The 16,533-nt window shown below is 45.9% G+C and overlaps 1 protein-coding gene across 1 annotated transcript in view; it reads left to right on the forward strand.

The window, feature by feature from the left end:
* The first annotated feature begins 711 nt into the window (after positions 1-711).
* Positions 712-16,533, forward strand: part of B4GALT6 (beta-1,4-galactosyltransferase 6) — a 38,933-nt gene continuing 23,111 nt past the window's right edge. The window contains exon 1 of the mRNA XM_075744185.1: positions 712-1,502. Within this exon, the coding sequence (XP_075600300.1) occupies positions 1,388-1,502 (115 nt within the window). The 5' untranslated portion in view covers positions 712-1,387. The remainder of the gene's footprint in view (positions 1,503-16,533) is intronic.

Below are 16,533 nucleotides of genomic sequence, written 5' to 3' on the forward strand. Positions count from 1 at the left end.
CTTTTGCGTGCAATGGGCTTGAGAGCAAACGTCTAATGGAGTGTGTAGATCATCACATATGAATTCAGCAAATTCGAAAGCGCACGTGTAGCCAAACCTTCAGGAAATGTTTTCTTATCTGCCCTGCGGAGAACTGTCGGGTCTGCTAGCCCTGCCTGCCATTTCCAACTGGTCTGCACTAAAAGCAGCCGATGTCAGAGATGCGCCTGTGGCTGCACTTGGCAGAAGGGCAGCAGTGCGAAGGGGAAAAGTGGGAGAGGACGGCACCACCGCTGAAAAGCGGGCACGGGCTGAGTTCCTAAGAGGCCCGGCGGTGCCGCCGCCCGCGGGACCCGGCCCTTCCTCGCCGTGCCCCGCAAAAGGCCGAGGTACCGTGGCACAGAAAAAGTACGGGCACAGCCGGAGCGCCGAGACATTACCGGTCCTCCCCCCTCACCGCCCGCTTCTCCCCAACGGTTCTTCCCGCCTCGCCCTCACGTGAGGGCCGCGAGGACCCCAGCGCACCCCGCCGCCGCCGCCGACCCAGGCCGCCTCGCACCCCTCCCCCCGCTCCGGCGATACAAACGCTCGTCCACGCACCAGCCAATCGGGAGAGCGGGTTCTCTTTTCCCTGGCCTCCCATTGGTCCGCAGCGCAGGGCGGCGCGCGCGCCGCCGCTGCAGTATAGCGGCGGTACCGCCCGGGCCCCTCAGGTCCTTTCCGCTGGAGCGCGGGGCGAGCGCGCGCCCGCCGCAGTTCTGCAGTCCGCCGCCGCGCAGGGGCTCGCGCACGCCCCAACCGCCGCAGTAGCTGGGTCTCGGCGGGGCGGGGCTGGGCCGCGCCGCGCGGCTGTAGCGCGCTCCCCGCGGGTGCGGGAGGAGGAGGGAGCGGCGGGGCTGGGCTGGGCGCGGAGGTGACTGCCCGCCGGCAGCGGGGATGCTGCTGCCGCTACCGCCGCCGCTTGTGAGGGGGCAGCAGGCGGGAGAGCGGGCGGCCGCGGCTCCCGGCGGCATGAGCAGCGGCGGGAACGTTTCCCGAGCCCCGCGGCAGCGATAGGGGCCCCTCCCCGCTCCGGCCGCCACCTGCGAGCCGCGGCGGCGGCTTCAGCCCGCCCGGAGGCGCAGCGCTAGGCAGGCCCCCTCCGGGCGCCCAAGAGGGGGGCAGCCGGGCCGGCCACAAAGCGTCGCCGCCCGCCCTCCTCCTCGACCCGCGGCGCTGCCCCTGCCGGCCCCCACCGGCGCGCCCGCTCCCGGGGAGGCGGCGGGAGGGAGGGAGGGACGGGGCGAGCGGAGCCCCATCGTCACCTCGCTGCCCGATCCATGGGAGAAGCGGGCCGCCTCCCTCTGGCAAGCGCCGCCGCGGCTCGCCGGGATTGAGCGGAGCGGCCGGCCGCCGGCGCGGAGGGAGGATGCCACTGCTCCGGAAGGTGCTGCGGGTCTCCAATCGTTCCATGCTCGCCTTCATCTTCTTCTTCTCCTTCTCCTCCTCCTGCCTCTACTTCATCTATGTGGCCCCCGGGATCGGTGAGTCGGGAGCCGCCCCTTGGGGGGGGGGGAAAGGTGAGGGCGGGGGTGGGCGCCGCAGCCCAACGGGCGGGGGGCGGCAGGCGCTGCGGGGCGGCCTCGGCGGTGCGCACCCGGCTTCCCCTGGCCTGGCACGGCGGTGGGGAGGGCACGGGCGGCGCCGGGCAAGGGGCGTCTCGGGTGTCGAAACGCGGGGCACCCTTTGGAGGGAAGGTCGGGGCGGCTGGCAGGGGCCGTGGCGGCGGCAGTAACGTGTGTTAATCTCGCATCTTTGTTCTATTGGTTTCAAATGCTCTAGAAGATTCATCTGCTATCGCGAGGTAGGTGAATGCTGTTCTTGCTTCCCAGGCCGGAAAAGTGAGGCAAAAAAGCAGCTCACCGTTTCATCATGTTATAAATTAATGGTAGAAACCAAGAAAGAACTGCAAAACTGCCTGCTGGAGTCACTTGAATGTGTTAATCTTTTAAATCATTAGCAACTACGTTAATAATAAAGCATGTGTGAACAGAAATTAAGAACCAGTTTGAATATTTGTTGTTTACTTCTGTCAGTGGGATCTCTCTTAACAGGTTTTACAGTTTGTTAGCTTCCACTAAATACTTCAGAGGGGAGACAAACATTTTCTTTAAGAAAAGCTATGTAAAATAACTGCAAGTCTAGGTCAGACAAAAAAATTTGCTGTTTTCCTTAGTTCACTGTTCTGTTATTTCTGGGAGAGCATCAGGCATTTTCTCACTGGATGATCCTTTCAGAACTGGTTAGCCTTACCCCTGAGCTAAGGCAAGCGGTATCCTGTATGGTGCTCTGTGGTATTTTGTTATGTTGGGTGTCTATTGGCTAGGCAATATTTTCCTTTTTTTTTTTTTTTTTTTTTTTTTTTCCAGGGAACATTGACATGTTCTCCTCCAATTCTTTTTGCTTATCAGGTGTCACCTAAATACCTGTAAAACCATCTCGCTGTTTGTCCTCAGCGGTTAAAACTCGTCACTGTGGTCATTACTACAAAATGTCCACATTGATTTGGCCGCTGAATCTGCAGGAATTGTTTCCTATTCACTGGTGTCATTATGCTGTTTGGCTTCCTCTTGTTCACAGTCTTCTATTTAGCTTGTAAACCCTTTCAAAGTGCCATTACTTTTCCCATACTTACAGCACTTCATACAATATTGACATGCCTATCATTATTACTGTACAAATAAATATTAAAAAATGTTAGGGAATATATCATGGGTTGTGTTTCTTGTCTGTCAGTGTTTCCCTGCTGAAAGGGATGTAATTTAGTCTTGTAAGTGGGAGAATGCTGCTTCTAGGGTCCATTTAGATATGAGACGCTACAATACACTAGCGCAGTATCAGAGTAGACTTTAAGTACAAGCAGTTGATGTATGATTTAGAAAGCAAAGTGCAGTTTCCAAATCTTTATAAGTAAGTGAAACTGTTAACATCTTACCTAATGCATGCAGCTGGAGTTTTAATTATTTAAGTGATATACATTGAAGAAGAAACTTCTCTTAGAAGTATGTTCCCTTCTTACTAAACAAGGCTTATGCAGTACCTTGTTCAGAATCAGAGTCTCTTCTGAGGAGACTTTTCTTTCCTGACTTCATGTTGCTGCTTAGCTACTGGGTTTTAGATATCAGTTAGGTTTCCTTTGTACCAGGGGTGAAATGAAATCCAGTGTGCACCAAAAGAATTCTTGGGCTAGGTTAATTAGGTCTGATCAACTTTAAGGAAAAAGATAATGCTCACTTAAACTGCTCGCTCTTGCTATCTCAGACATACATACTGCAGTTAGCCCTTTCAAGCTGTGGTTTAACGGTACAAAAATCTTCAGTAGTTAACACGAGTTTGTGAGATCACAGCTCTTTTGTGTTGCTGTTCAATGGTGTGTGCTGCCCTAACTTTGTATGCAGTTGTGTTGTGAACTCATCCAGCTTAATCAAACCAAACCCTACGATATTTGGCTTATTCTTTGTCTATGGCACTTCTTGAATCCAGATCAAAATGCTATTATGCTGTGGTGATGCTCTGCTGGCTTTACTAGAGGAGGGAATGTAGAAAATAGTAACGGAAAGGGCAATAGGAAAATTTTACACTGGTAATCTAAGCCTGATTACATTCTATATCTAATATCAGGATTATATATCTATTTTAGATTAGATTATATATCTAAATATCAGCCTGATACTGATTTCCCAGGAATTTGCTCCTGGAAATGTTGCTGTGTAGAATGGAGATAAAGAAGGACAAATATTATCTTAAAACTAATAGGTATCCTGGCAATATTATTGGGGAAAATATAAGCTGTAAGAATGGAAGATTTGCAAAAAAAACCCCAGTAACGCCCACCTCCCCAAGTTTATAGGCAGACAATTCATCTAATAATCCTATGCCGTATGCTGATACCATTTGCATATTGCACTGTGTGCTTCCTCCTTTCCATTGTGTGTGGTGGAATAGGTGTATCTAAATCAAAGCTAATCGTGTGCAGAGAGAAGGAGGGCTTAAGATTGCTTATGGATGTTCAACCAGCTTATCTGTTAGCAGCTTTTCATGAAATATGTTCTGCAGTTAAGTCATAAATGGTTGGGGTCTGTCATAATTTATGTGTACAGAGATGTTTTAGTGAAGATACTTGGTTCATCAGAACACTTTCTTCCTCAAGAAGCTACAAGTCACAGTGGCAGAGAGGAAGACAGTTCTAGTAATGTAGGGAACTGGAGCTGCTCCCTGGCTGGCTTCTCTTCCTGATGGTCAGAGGAACTGAAAAGAGAGGAAGAAGTTGGACTCCCAAATGTTTTATGGAGCAGCAGTGTACTGGAAGGTGGGAGGGTGAAGGTGTGGCTTCCTGAGATGTCAAAGCTGAGTGAAGATTTGAATTCTTATGAGCTAATGGAGTGGCATTCCCTCCTAGCAAGCAGCTTATTAAGGGGAGGAAATGTCTGCACAAGTAAGCCCTTAGCACTGGGAGTATTCTTAGAGGTCGTTATCACATTCTGTGTGTCCTTCATGCTCATTAGAAAATAGACTTACTGCATTTTTTTATCAAAATTGCAGATTTTGTGACAAATGCAGTTTGGGTCAATTTGGAATTCTGACAATTTGTTTAGAGAGGAAAAAATCTTAATTACTTATTTTAAGGTCTTTAATTATTTCTGTCTAATATTTAAATGTTTTTATTTCCACAGTAATTACCTGCATATCACTTTTTTTGTAGAGGTCTTGCAGAATGTTAGTTCATTGGGAAATAGAAACTTTTGTTATCCCATGTATTTCAGAATATGAGGAGAGGAAAAACAGGTTTCAGGTTTTCAGAAGCTGTTTTGAGGCTAAGTCATATAATATTTCACATAATATAAAAATACAGGATTTATATGGTTCAGAAGAATTCGTACATTATATTGGGGTTGTTCACGTGCCTCCTTTCCGCTCTTCTGTAAGACTAGAAGATGGGGTGGGGTAGAGATGGCTGCGACCCTACCTCAGCACTCTGGTGGTCTTTTGATAGTCAGAGGAGCTCAGACATGGAAGCAGATTGATTTCTAACTGCTGATTAGAGAAGACAACTATTTTTCTGTTTTTAATTTTCCATGTTTAACTGAGTGGATGTTTTGAAGCAAAACCTGGAGGGATAGGATGGCAAAGTAAAATGGTAGAAAACATTTTAAATGCTTAAAATTTAAAAATCTCATTTCAAGGGTCCAGAGGGAGCTGGTAGAAGTGCTCACCAAGCCACTTTCCATTGCTTATCAGCAGTCCTCGGTAACTGGGGAGGTCCTAGTTGACTGGAGGTTAGCCAGTGTGACACCCATCTACAAGAAGAGCCGGAAGGAGTCTCTGGGGACCTACAGGCCTGTCAGTTTGACCGCGCTGCTGGGGAAGGTTATGGAGCAGATTATTTTGAGTGCCGTAGAATCATAGAATGGTTGGGGTTGGAAGGGACCTCAAAGATCATCTAGTTCCAACCCCCCTGCCATGGGCAGGGACACCCTCCACTAGATGACGTTGCCCAAAGCCTCATCCAACCTGGCCTTGAACACTTCCAGGGATGGGACATCCACAACCTCTCTGGGCAACCTGTTCCAGTGCCTCACCACTCTAACAGTAAAGAATTTCTTTCTAACATCTCATCTAAATCGACCCTCCTTCAGCTTAAGGCCATTGCCCCTTGTCCTGTCACTACACTCCCTGATAAACAGTCCTTCACCGTCTTTCCTGTAGGGCCCTTCAGGTACTGGTAAGCTGCAATTAGATCTCCCTGGAGCCTTCTTTTCCCCAGGCTGAACAATCCCAACTCTCTCAGCCTGTCCTCGTAGGAGAGGTGCTCCAGCCCTCTGCTCAGCTTCGTGGCCCTCCTCTGGACTCTGTCCAACAGCTCCATGTCTCTCCTGTACTGGGGCCCCCAGAGCTGGATGCAGTACTCCAGGTGGGGTCTCACAAGAGCGGAGTAGAGGGGCAGGATCACCTCCCTCGACCTGCTGGTCACGCCTCTTTTGATGCAGCCCAGGACACGGTTGGCTTTCTGTGCTGCAAGCGCACACTGCTGGCTCATGTTGAGCTTCTCATCAATCAGTTCCCCCAAGTCCTTTTCCTCACGTACAGGACAGCCCAGGCCCAGTCAGTATGGGTTTATGAAAAGCAGGTCCTGCTTGACTAACCTGATCTCCTTTTATGGCAAGGTGACCTGCTTAGTGGATGAGGGAGAGACCATGGATGTTGTCCACCTGGACTTCAGTAAAGCCTTTGGCACTGTTTCCCACAGCATTCTCCTAGAGAAACTGGCTGCTCACGGCTTGGACAGGCATACTCTTAGCTGGGTAAAAAACTGGCTGGATGGCTGGGCCCAAAGAGTTGTGAATGGAGTTACATCCAGTTGGTGGCCGTTCACAAGTGGTGTTCCCCAGGGCTCAGTACTGGGGCCAGTTCTCTTTAATAGCTTTATCAAGGATCTGGACGAGGGGATCGAGCGCACCCTTAGTAAGTTTGCAGACAACACCAAGAAAAGGATGGGAGTGTTGATCTGCTTGGGGGTGGAAAGGCTCTACAGAGGGATCTGGACAGGCTGGATCAATGGGCTGAGACCAGCTGTATGAGGTTCAACAAGGCTCGGTGCTGGGACCTGCACTTGGGTCACAACAACCCCATGCAATGCTACAGGCTTGGGGAAGAGTGGCTGGAAAGCTGCTTGGCAGAAAAGGACCTGGGGGTGTTGGTCAACAGCCAGCTGAATGTGAGCCAGCAGTGTGCCCAGGTGGCCAAGAAGACCAACAGCATCCTGGCTTGTATCAGAAACAGTGTGGCCAGCAGGACTAGGGCAGTGATCGTCCCCCTGTACTCGGCACTGGTGAGGCTGCACCTCAAGTACTGTCTTCACTGTTGGGTCCCTCACTACAGGAAAGACACTGAGGTGCTGAAGTGTGTCCAAAGAAGGGCAACGAAGCTGGTGAAGGGTCTAGAGCACAAGACTTATGAGGAGCAGCTGAGGGAACTGGGGTGGTTTAGCCTGGAGAAAAGGAGGCTGAGGGGAGAGCTTACTGCTCTCTACAACTCCCTGAAAGGAGGTTGTAGTGAGGTTGGTATAGGTCTCTTCTCCCAAGTAACAAGCGATGGGACAAGAGAAAATGACCTCAAGTTGTGCCAGGAGAGGTTGAGATTGGATATTAGGAAAAATTTCTTCACTGAAAGGGTTGTCAATCATTGGAACAGGCTGCCTAGGGAAGTGGTTATCACCATCCCTGAAGGTATTTAAAAGACATGTAGATGTGGTGCTTAGGGACATGGTTTAGTGGTTGGACTTGGCAGTGCTAGGTGAATGGTCGGACTTCATGATCTTAAAGGTCTTTTCCAAGCAAAATGATTCAATGATTCTATGTTTAAATGATACTTCTATGTGATAGTCTGAAGTATTTGATGGAAGCAGATAAGAGGTGCTACTTCTCCAGAAAGACCCCTTTTCTGACAGTACTTCATCTAGTGCTGCTTTTCTGGTACATGAAATGACAAGATACAGACTGAAGTTGCTGGTTTTGAGTTCGTCAATGAAGATGGCCTGTGGTTCTGAGACTTCACTGGAAGTTACAAATTTCTATGTATACTGCAGTTAGAGACTGAAGAAGCCAGCTGAGAGAAGGAATCTTTGGCACCAGTATGTTCTTTTTCAGTGTTGTAGATAACAGTACTGATAAAAGGAACTTGAATAGTTGATGTCTGGTACTGACAGCTACACAGAACACATGTAGGTTCAAGTTTACATCATGGAAAGGATCCAAAGATGAGGAGAATAAGACAAAGTAGCAAGTCAGTGGTGACTGAGAGAGAACATTTGCTGAATGTTATTTCACTGCCAAGCCAATCTGAGTATTGCCAGAGAATTTTTTTCTTTGCTTTTCCTATTTTCTCTCAGCATCATAACTGGAATCACATTGGACAACATATAACTGATCTCAGAAAATGATGTTTTACTCATCTCTGGGTTATTCCTTTCTGTCTGACTCAGCAGAGAACCTTTATCGGATCGGGTGGAAGAGTACCTTGGAGCTCTCAATTATTGTGGTCAATTGCAGGCTAACTTGGCCTGCTTGGACATAATAACCTTTGTGGTTCTCGTAAGAACTGGTTACGGAACAGTGGAGTTACCAGGGAAGATGCAGTCTGTCTTGGACATCAGTGACTAGAAATCCTGACTGGTAGAATGAGACTGAGGAGGAAAAAGCAGCTACTATTTTCTCTCTTCTGTTGTTCTGCTTCTCTTACTAAGACTTTACTACTTCTCTGGCAATCCTAACCAAATGGCAGCTGTGCAGGCTAGGTGGCATTTGGAAATATCTGCATTGGTTTTAGCTCACAATTTGATATCAATCTATTTCCTATTCTGTTATTAGGAAACAATTTTCCTAATAGGAAAGGGTGATACCATTCCTTTATGAACTTGTGCAGAAATGGAGGAAAGAGCTGAAAATGCTATCAGCAAGTTAAATGGTTGTGAGTGCTTCCAGGTGCTGAACCCATAGATATAGGTGCAGCCTTTGTGCTAATATTCTTTGTTCCTGGCATCTGTGGCAGTTGTGGTGTTTCTAAAGACTTACTGTTTGATCACAGAATAATTTTGATTGGCACAAACCTCTGGAAGTCATCTGATCCAACCTCCTGCTGAAAGCAGATCCTACTAAATTGGATTGCTCAGGGCCATGTCCACTTGAGTTTTGAATAACTCCAGGGATGGAGATTTTGCAGTCTCTCTGAGAAACCTGTTCCAATGTTTAACAACTGTGAGAAAATTGTGATATGTAATTGTAATTTGCATATCGTAATTTGCACCTTGTGTTCATTGCCCTGTGTCTTTTCTCTGTATACCTCTAAGTTCAATTTTATATTTTCTGTACACTTCTACTACATAGTTGAAGACAGCAAAAAAAAATTCATTCTCCCATTTCTTTCAGTTTCTGCTTGCACATCATATGCTCAATTTTGGAAGCTTTCCTCTGGGCTTGCTCTGGTATATTAATGTCTGTCTCTTACTGGGATCCCCAAACTGGACACAGTACCCCAAGTATGGTTTCACAAGTTGCTGACTAGAGGAGAATAGCTGTTCCTGTTGATACCTCATTATGCTGTTGCTAATACAGGGCAGCATACTGCTGACTGTGTTTGCCACAATGATACACAGATGGTAATACCTCCTCTGAGGGTTTTGTAATAGAGCCTGTTTGTTCAAGGCAGTAGGTTTAATGCAGCTCAAGGGCTGCACTGAAATAGGAATAATACAGCTAGCCTGTTTAAAACAAAACAAATCCTTTGTTACTTTCCTCCTTTGATGCTGTTTGGAAATACCATCTGATAAAAGACTGATGGGTTTTGCAGGGTGTGGTAGATGTTAATATTTTTTTGCTGCTATCGTCGTCTTTTATTCCTTTAGAGGGAGTTGTTCTCATGGGTCTCTTAGAAGTTTCTTCACTGAATGAAACTTGTCTGTCCCTTTGTTTCATAATTTCTGCAGGGAAGCATCTGTACTTCAGACCTAGTTTTGTTTGGGAGCTATTTTCAGCTATATTTCTTTGCTAAGATTCACATGTTATTAAAGGCTACCTTTGGAGGCAGGTGTAATTTTGTTCGCTGCAGTGGTCTTTTTCTTGGTTGCAGTGCAGCTTTTCACTTCCGTTCCACAAAATACAACCAAGCCCTTTAACAGAAACATTTTAGTCAACTTTCTGATGAATAAGATCTGTGCTTTTTTTCTTGTGCAAAGAAGAGTATGAGGCTTACTGATTTCCAGTCATCAAAAATTCCTTTGCATTCTGACTAATGGCTTGAGCTCATTATAAGCTCAGGCAGTTTCATGGGTAAGTTTTCTGCCTTATTCTGGGAGGTGCAAAGATTTTTCGATGATGATGGCCCAGCACAGTCATTCCTAGCACCTCATGCTGAATAAATTATTGCAGTTCAGTAATTCATGACTGTCTTTTGCTTTTACCAACAGATAAACTTTGACTAAACATGCATGCTTCTTTCTGAATCAGTTGTTATGCATCTTTATCTGATAGTTTTCCTAAAGCCCTTAGGGATACTTAGTTATTAGTCAGGGAACTTGCCTGTGTAAGATTTCATGGAGTACTCATTTTGTGGTCTTGCCCTTAGTCAGAAAAGGGAAAAAAATACAGGCGCTTATGGTGTGCAGCTAACTTCACAAGGACAACGTGATTATGAGACTTCACGTGAAACATATTTTCACTTAAGCCACCCAGTTATTTGAATGTATTCTCCTCCATTGAGGAGGAGAAACTGTATGCCCTGGAAACATTTATTGGAACTACGATGCTTCGCTGGCATGGCCCATTAACCATTTCCACATCTGTGGTGCAAAATACCTTATCTACTGGCTTGTCATTACCAAGACTGTTTCTACAAGTGACTATCGCTGCTTGGTTTTCTACAGCTCTTAGCCTGTTTAGGGTAATCTTTTGTACTCAGATAATGCAATGATGTTATGGGGACCAGCATACAATGGTTGTGCATTGTGTGGGATCCAGTGCTAGATTTGTGTGAATACAGCGCAAAGATTGGTTTCAGGGCTTTCTGGTACAAAAGATGCCTTTTTGCGAGGTATCCCCAGTGGTCAGTTAATTTTCTTAAATTTGCAGTTGTCCTTCTTTACGTTCATGTTATGGTGACATATTTATTATATATTTATTTATTTATATTTATTTGATTTATGATGATACTTGGAATATTTGATTTACAGATACTACAGTTTTCTATTTTTTTTTTCCTCAACATCTGAACTCATTAAAACAAAATTATAGGAGAATTGGCAAGGCTTAAAATGTCACCATAAAACCATTTAATTGTTGGTGTCCAAAGTCATCTTGTTGGTATTTTCAGTAGATTGAGGTGCTTATCTTTGTAATGTATTTTCCATACCAGGAGGTATACATATGTAGACTCAAATGCAGTCTCACCATACACGTGAATTAAGTTTGGATTTATTGTTAAATGACAAGTAGTGCAAAACTGGTATTAAATATGAACAACAAATCAAGTTAAAAAAATGTTTCAAGGCATACAATTTTTTGTTTTTTTTCTGGTTGTTGCATACATTTTAGAAATAACTTCTGATTAACAACAAATGTAGATAAATCCTATAGTCAGTGTTCAACTTCCATAGGATTTTTACATGTTCTATGTAGATTTCAATTTGCGACTAGGAACCAGTTTATAGTAGTCTTATATTACTTTCGGTATCGTCCTTCACTGCAAAATTGTTTAATGAATCTGTTTTACAGACTGAAGTCCCTGTCCTGTTGTTGTGGAAAATATTCTTATCTCCTAAAAATGTGACTGTGATGTTTTCGAAGCAATCTTCAGCTGAGCTCTAGTAACTGTATATTTAGATTAGTTTATAGAATTTAATCTTTCACTTCTGTGTTAATTTGCCATGCATGAACTCTGCCAGTAGTGTATTTATAACTCTCGTATTGCTGAGAATAGTATCATACAACCTTGAGATGAGAAGAGATCCATGTGGGACTTGTTCTAGAAATGTCCCCATGAGATGATTCCCCATTTACAATTACTAGTGGAGAACTTTGTGTTAATCCATTTGAATCCATGTCAATTTTTATGCAGTGTGTTGAATGTGCTTTTCAGAAGTCCTGTGAAGGCAGGTGTTGGCTAGGAGTTGAGTAACTGTAGGGGCAATGGTCATTTGGCAAGACCTGTTTTCTGTAAAGCTGTGTTTATTGCATTTAAGTTTTGCAGTGTACCTGGATTCTCTGTGAAGTATCTCCTATCTGAGTTTTTCAGGGGTTTTTTTTTCCTCAGAAGGTCAGTGTGTAATGGTGCTAGAGCTGTTCTGATGATGATGATCTCACTTTTTAAGTATGGGGGTGTTAAATTTTTTTGCTAATTGCTTTGAAAGCATTCTTGATGTAAGACTTTTTTCTTGTGTGGTTTTGTTTTGGGATTTTTTTTTTCTTGTACAATAAAAGCTGCATTTTTAAATTAAATTTAAAAATCTCCAAGTCTGTTCATCTTTTCTTCTTTGGCATTTAAGAAACCCCCATTAATGCTTTTTTTACTATCTTGTTAAAATAGCCATAGTTCTGACTTCCTACTGTTCTTCAGAATCTTAGTCATTGATGCAGTTTTAAATTCAGTTGTTCTATTGTATACTTCACTATGCTGACTGGTTCTAAGCGCGTGGCACATTGTTTTGGCTTTGCTTTGATGTATGTGTACAGCAAGATAAATTAGTAGGTTTCTATATAAAACTGAATTTGGTGCTTTTCCTGCGAAGCTAGGAGATGTGAGAATGAAATGTGAGGATGAAGCTAATGCGGTGTTGTGGTAAGTGCTTTAATTTTTGGTCTACTACTTGGAAGGAGCTTGATTCCCTAATGGAGAGTGATCTGTGAATGGGACTTTTTTTCTTTAAAAGAGGTGTAAGTCATCCATGGGCAAATATTTAAGTAACAGGAAGCTACCTGAGGTAAAACATTGAACCATTTTTACAGATATATTTATATTTTAAGTAATAATGCATGTCCCTCCTGCCAGTGGTCTTGTTTTCAGTCTAACACATAAAACTATTAATAACCGGTGAGCTATAAAAACTGGAGACAAAAAATGATCCATTTGATATTTTTAACATCTTCTCTGATATACAGGATCATCCCTTTAGTGCCCGAATGTGCTTCATCAGAATGAGTTTTAAATAATGCCTTGAAACCAGGACTTTTCATGGCTGACTTGGAGCTGTGTGTCCTGATTGCTGATACAGATCTAGATCAATTGCTAGTGAAAATTTCATCTGAATTAGGTATGAGCTCATGCTCATGCTGCAGTTGCTTTAGGTGCAACATTTAGTGTGGTATTTATTCCAAGTTGTCCTATATAGGCATGGTGTTTTATGTCCTGCACTGCACTTCCCATTTGCTTACCTTGTACACTGTGTGACAGTCTGGATTCTATATGTTTCAGGAATAAGAAGTGCTGTTTCTTACTGTGGACCATATACAGTGAAATAAGGAGAATGTGAATAAAACTAGTTCTAGGTGATTACATTTCTAGATGTTTTCTTTGGTTAAATGTGAAATTTTGCCTTCCTGGTTTGTGCACTGCCTTGCACTGTGACAAGAGTGATGGTTGGTGCAAATGCAGGAAGACAGTAGTGGAAGAAAATCACAGAATATTTGAGATTGGATGGGACCTCTGGAAGTTATCTGGTCCAACCCCCTGCTCAAGCAGGGCCACCTGGAGCCAGTTGCCCAGTACTGTGTCCAGATGACTTTTGAGTATCTCTGAGATAGAGGCTCCACAACTTCCATGGGCAACCTGTGCCTGTGCTCAGTCACTCTCACAGTAAAGAACTGTTTCCTGATGTTCAGGTGGAACCTCCTGTGTTTCAGTTTGTGCCCATTGCCTCTGCTCGTGTCACTGGGCTCCACTGAAAAGAGCCTGGCCTTTGTCACCCTCCCTTCATATACTTTATATACATATATACCCACCCTTTATATACATTAATATGATCCCCCAGAGCCTTCTCTTCTCCAGGCTGAACAGTCCCAGCTCTCTGAGCCTTTCCTCATAGGAGAGATGCTCCAGTCCCTTTGTCCTCATGGCCCTTTGTTGGACTCTCTCCAGTATGTCCATGTCTCTCTTATACTGGGGAGCCGGGAACTGGACACAGTACTCCAGGTGTGGCCTCATCAGTGCTGACTGGAGGGAAAGGATCACCTTGACCTGCTGGCAACATTCCTCCTAATGCGGCCCAGGATGCCATTGACCTTCTTTGTGGCAAAGGCACATTGCCAGCTCATGTTCAACCTGGTGTCCATCAAGGCCTTTTCTGCCAAGGTGCTTTCCAGCTGGGTGGCCCCCAGCATATATTGGTGCATGGGATTGTTCTTCCCCAGGTGCAGGACTTTGCATTCCTCCTTGTTGAGCTTCATGAGGTTCCTGTTGGCCCATTTCTTCAGCCTGTCGAGGTCCCTCTGGATGGCAGCATGGCCCTCTGGTGTATCAGCTACTTATCCCAGTTTTGTGTCATCAACAAACTTTCTGAAGGTACTCTCTGCCTCATCATCCAGATCATTAATGAAGATGTTAAAGAGGACTGGATGCAATATTGACCCCTGGGGTACAGTGTTAGTCACTGACCTCGAACTAGACTTCATGCCACTGATTCTCACCCTTTGGGCCTGGTCAATTTTTGATCCACCTCACTGCTCATCCAGCAACATCAGCAGCTTATCTATGATGAACTTATGGGATCCAGTGTGAAAGGCCTTACTTGAAGTCCCGGTAGACAGTGTCCACTGCTCTCTCCTCACCTACCTGGCCAGTTATTTCATTGTAGAAGTTTATCAAGTTGATCAAGCATGACTTCCACTTGGTGAACCCATGCTGACTACTCCTGATGATTTTCTTGTTGTTCATGTGTGTTGGGTTTGCATGGCAAGGTTTTGGTAGCGGGGGGGGGGGGCGGTCTACAGGGGCGGCTTCTGTGAGAAGCTGCTAGAAGCTTCCCCTGTGTCTGACAGAGCCAATGCTAGCCGGCTCCAAGATGGACCCGCCACTGGCCAAGGCCAAGGCAATCAGCATCTCTGTGATAACATATTTAAGAAGGAAGAAAAAAACCAGTTAGAGAGGGCTTTTGCAGCCGGAGAGAGGAGTGAGAAGATGTAAGAACATCTGCAGACACCAAGGTCAGTGCAGAAGGAGGGGCAGGAGGTGCTCCAGGCACCAGAGCAGAGATTCCCCTACAGCCCGTGGTGAAGACCATGGTGAGGCAGGCTGTCCCCCTGCAGCCCATGGAGGGAGGATGAGGGGGGTGTAGAGATTCCACCTGCAGCCCGTGGAGGACCCCACACCGGAGCAGGTGGAGGCACCCAAAGGAGGCTGTGGCCCCGTGGGAAGCCCACGCTGGAGCAAGCTCCTGGCAGGACCTGTGGACCTGTGGAGAGAGGAGCCCACGCCAGAGCAGGTTTGCTGGCAGGACTTGTGACCCCGTGGGGGACCCACGCTGGAGCAGTCTGCTCCTGAAGGTCTGCACTCTATGGAAGATACCCACATTGGAGCAGTTCATGAAGGACTGTAGCCTGTGGGAGAGACTCACGTTGGAGAGACTCACATTGGAGAAGTTCGTGAAGGACTGTCTCCCGTGAGAGGGACTCCATGTTGGAGCAGGGGAATGATGAGAGGAGTCCTCCCCCTGAGGATGAAGAAGCGGCAGAAACAACGTGTAATGAACTGACCGTAACCCCCATTCCCCGTCCCCCTGTGCCCCTGGGGTGGTGGTGGAGGTTGAAGCCAGGAGTGAAGTTGAGCCCGGGAAGATGGGAGGGATGGGGGGCGGTGTTTTAAGAGTTGATTTTATTTCTCATTCCTCTACTCTGTTTTGCTTAGTAATAAATTAGATGAATTCCCTCTCTAAGTTCAGTCTGGTTTGCTCGTGACGATAATTAGTGAGTGATCTCTCCCTGTCCTTATCTTGACCCATAAGCTTTACGTTACACTTTTTCTCCCCTGTCTAGAGAAGGAGGGGAGTGATAGAGCGGCTCTGGTGGGCACCTGGCCCCCAGCCAGAGTCAACTCACCACATCATGTACCTGAAGAATGGATTCCAGGATTAGCTGCTCCATCACCTCCCCAGGGACTGAGATGAGGCTGACCAGCTTGTAGTTCCCTGGGTCCTCCTTCTTGCCCTTCTTGAAGATAGGAGTGACATTTGCTTTCCTCCAGTCCTTGGGTATTTCTCCCAGTCACCATGATCGATCAAGGATTGTTGAGAGTGCCCTCGCAATGACATTTGCCAGCTCCCTCAGCACTCGTGGGTGCATCCCATCAGGGCCTGTAGACCTATGTATGTCCAGTTTGCTTAAGTATTCCCTGATCTGATCCTTTTCCAGGAAGGGTACATCTTCCTTGATCCAGCCTTTACCTGTGAGCTCTGGGACCTGGGATTCCTGAAGGCCAGTCTTGTGAAGACTGAGGCAAAGGTGTCATTCAGTACCGCATCCTTTTCCATGTCCTATGTAACCAGGTCCTCGCTTCATTGAGCAATAGGCCCACATTTTCCCTAGTCTGTCTTTTGTCACCTGTGTACTTATAGAAACCCTTCTAGTTGTCTTTGACATCCCTGAGCAGATTCATTTCCATTTGGGCTTTAGCTCCCTGGATGCTCAAACATTGTTTCTGTATTCCTCCTACATTATATGTCTTTGCTTCCCTTCCACCTTCTGTATGCTTCCTTTTTGTGTTTGAGTTTGGCTAGGAGCTCGTTGTTGATCCATGCAGGGCTCCTGGCATTTTTGCCTGACTTCATATTCATTGGAATGGAATTCTCAAGCTTGGAGAAGGTAATCTTTGGATATTATCCAACTTTCTAGGACCTCTTCCCCTCAGGCCCTTATCCCATGGGACTCTACCAAGCAGATACTTGAAGAGGCCAAAGTCTGCTCTCTTGAGGTCCAGGGCTGTGAGCTTGCTTCTCCTTCCTGCCCCTAGGATCCTGAACTTCACCATCTCATGGTC

The sequence above is a fragment of the Balearica regulorum genome, chromosome 2 (genome assembly GCF_011004875.1).
Source record: "Balearica regulorum gibbericeps isolate bBalReg1 chromosome 2, bBalReg1.pri, whole genome shotgun sequence".
NCBI lineage: Eukaryota > Metazoa > Chordata > Aves > Gruiformes > Gruidae > Balearica > Balearica regulorum.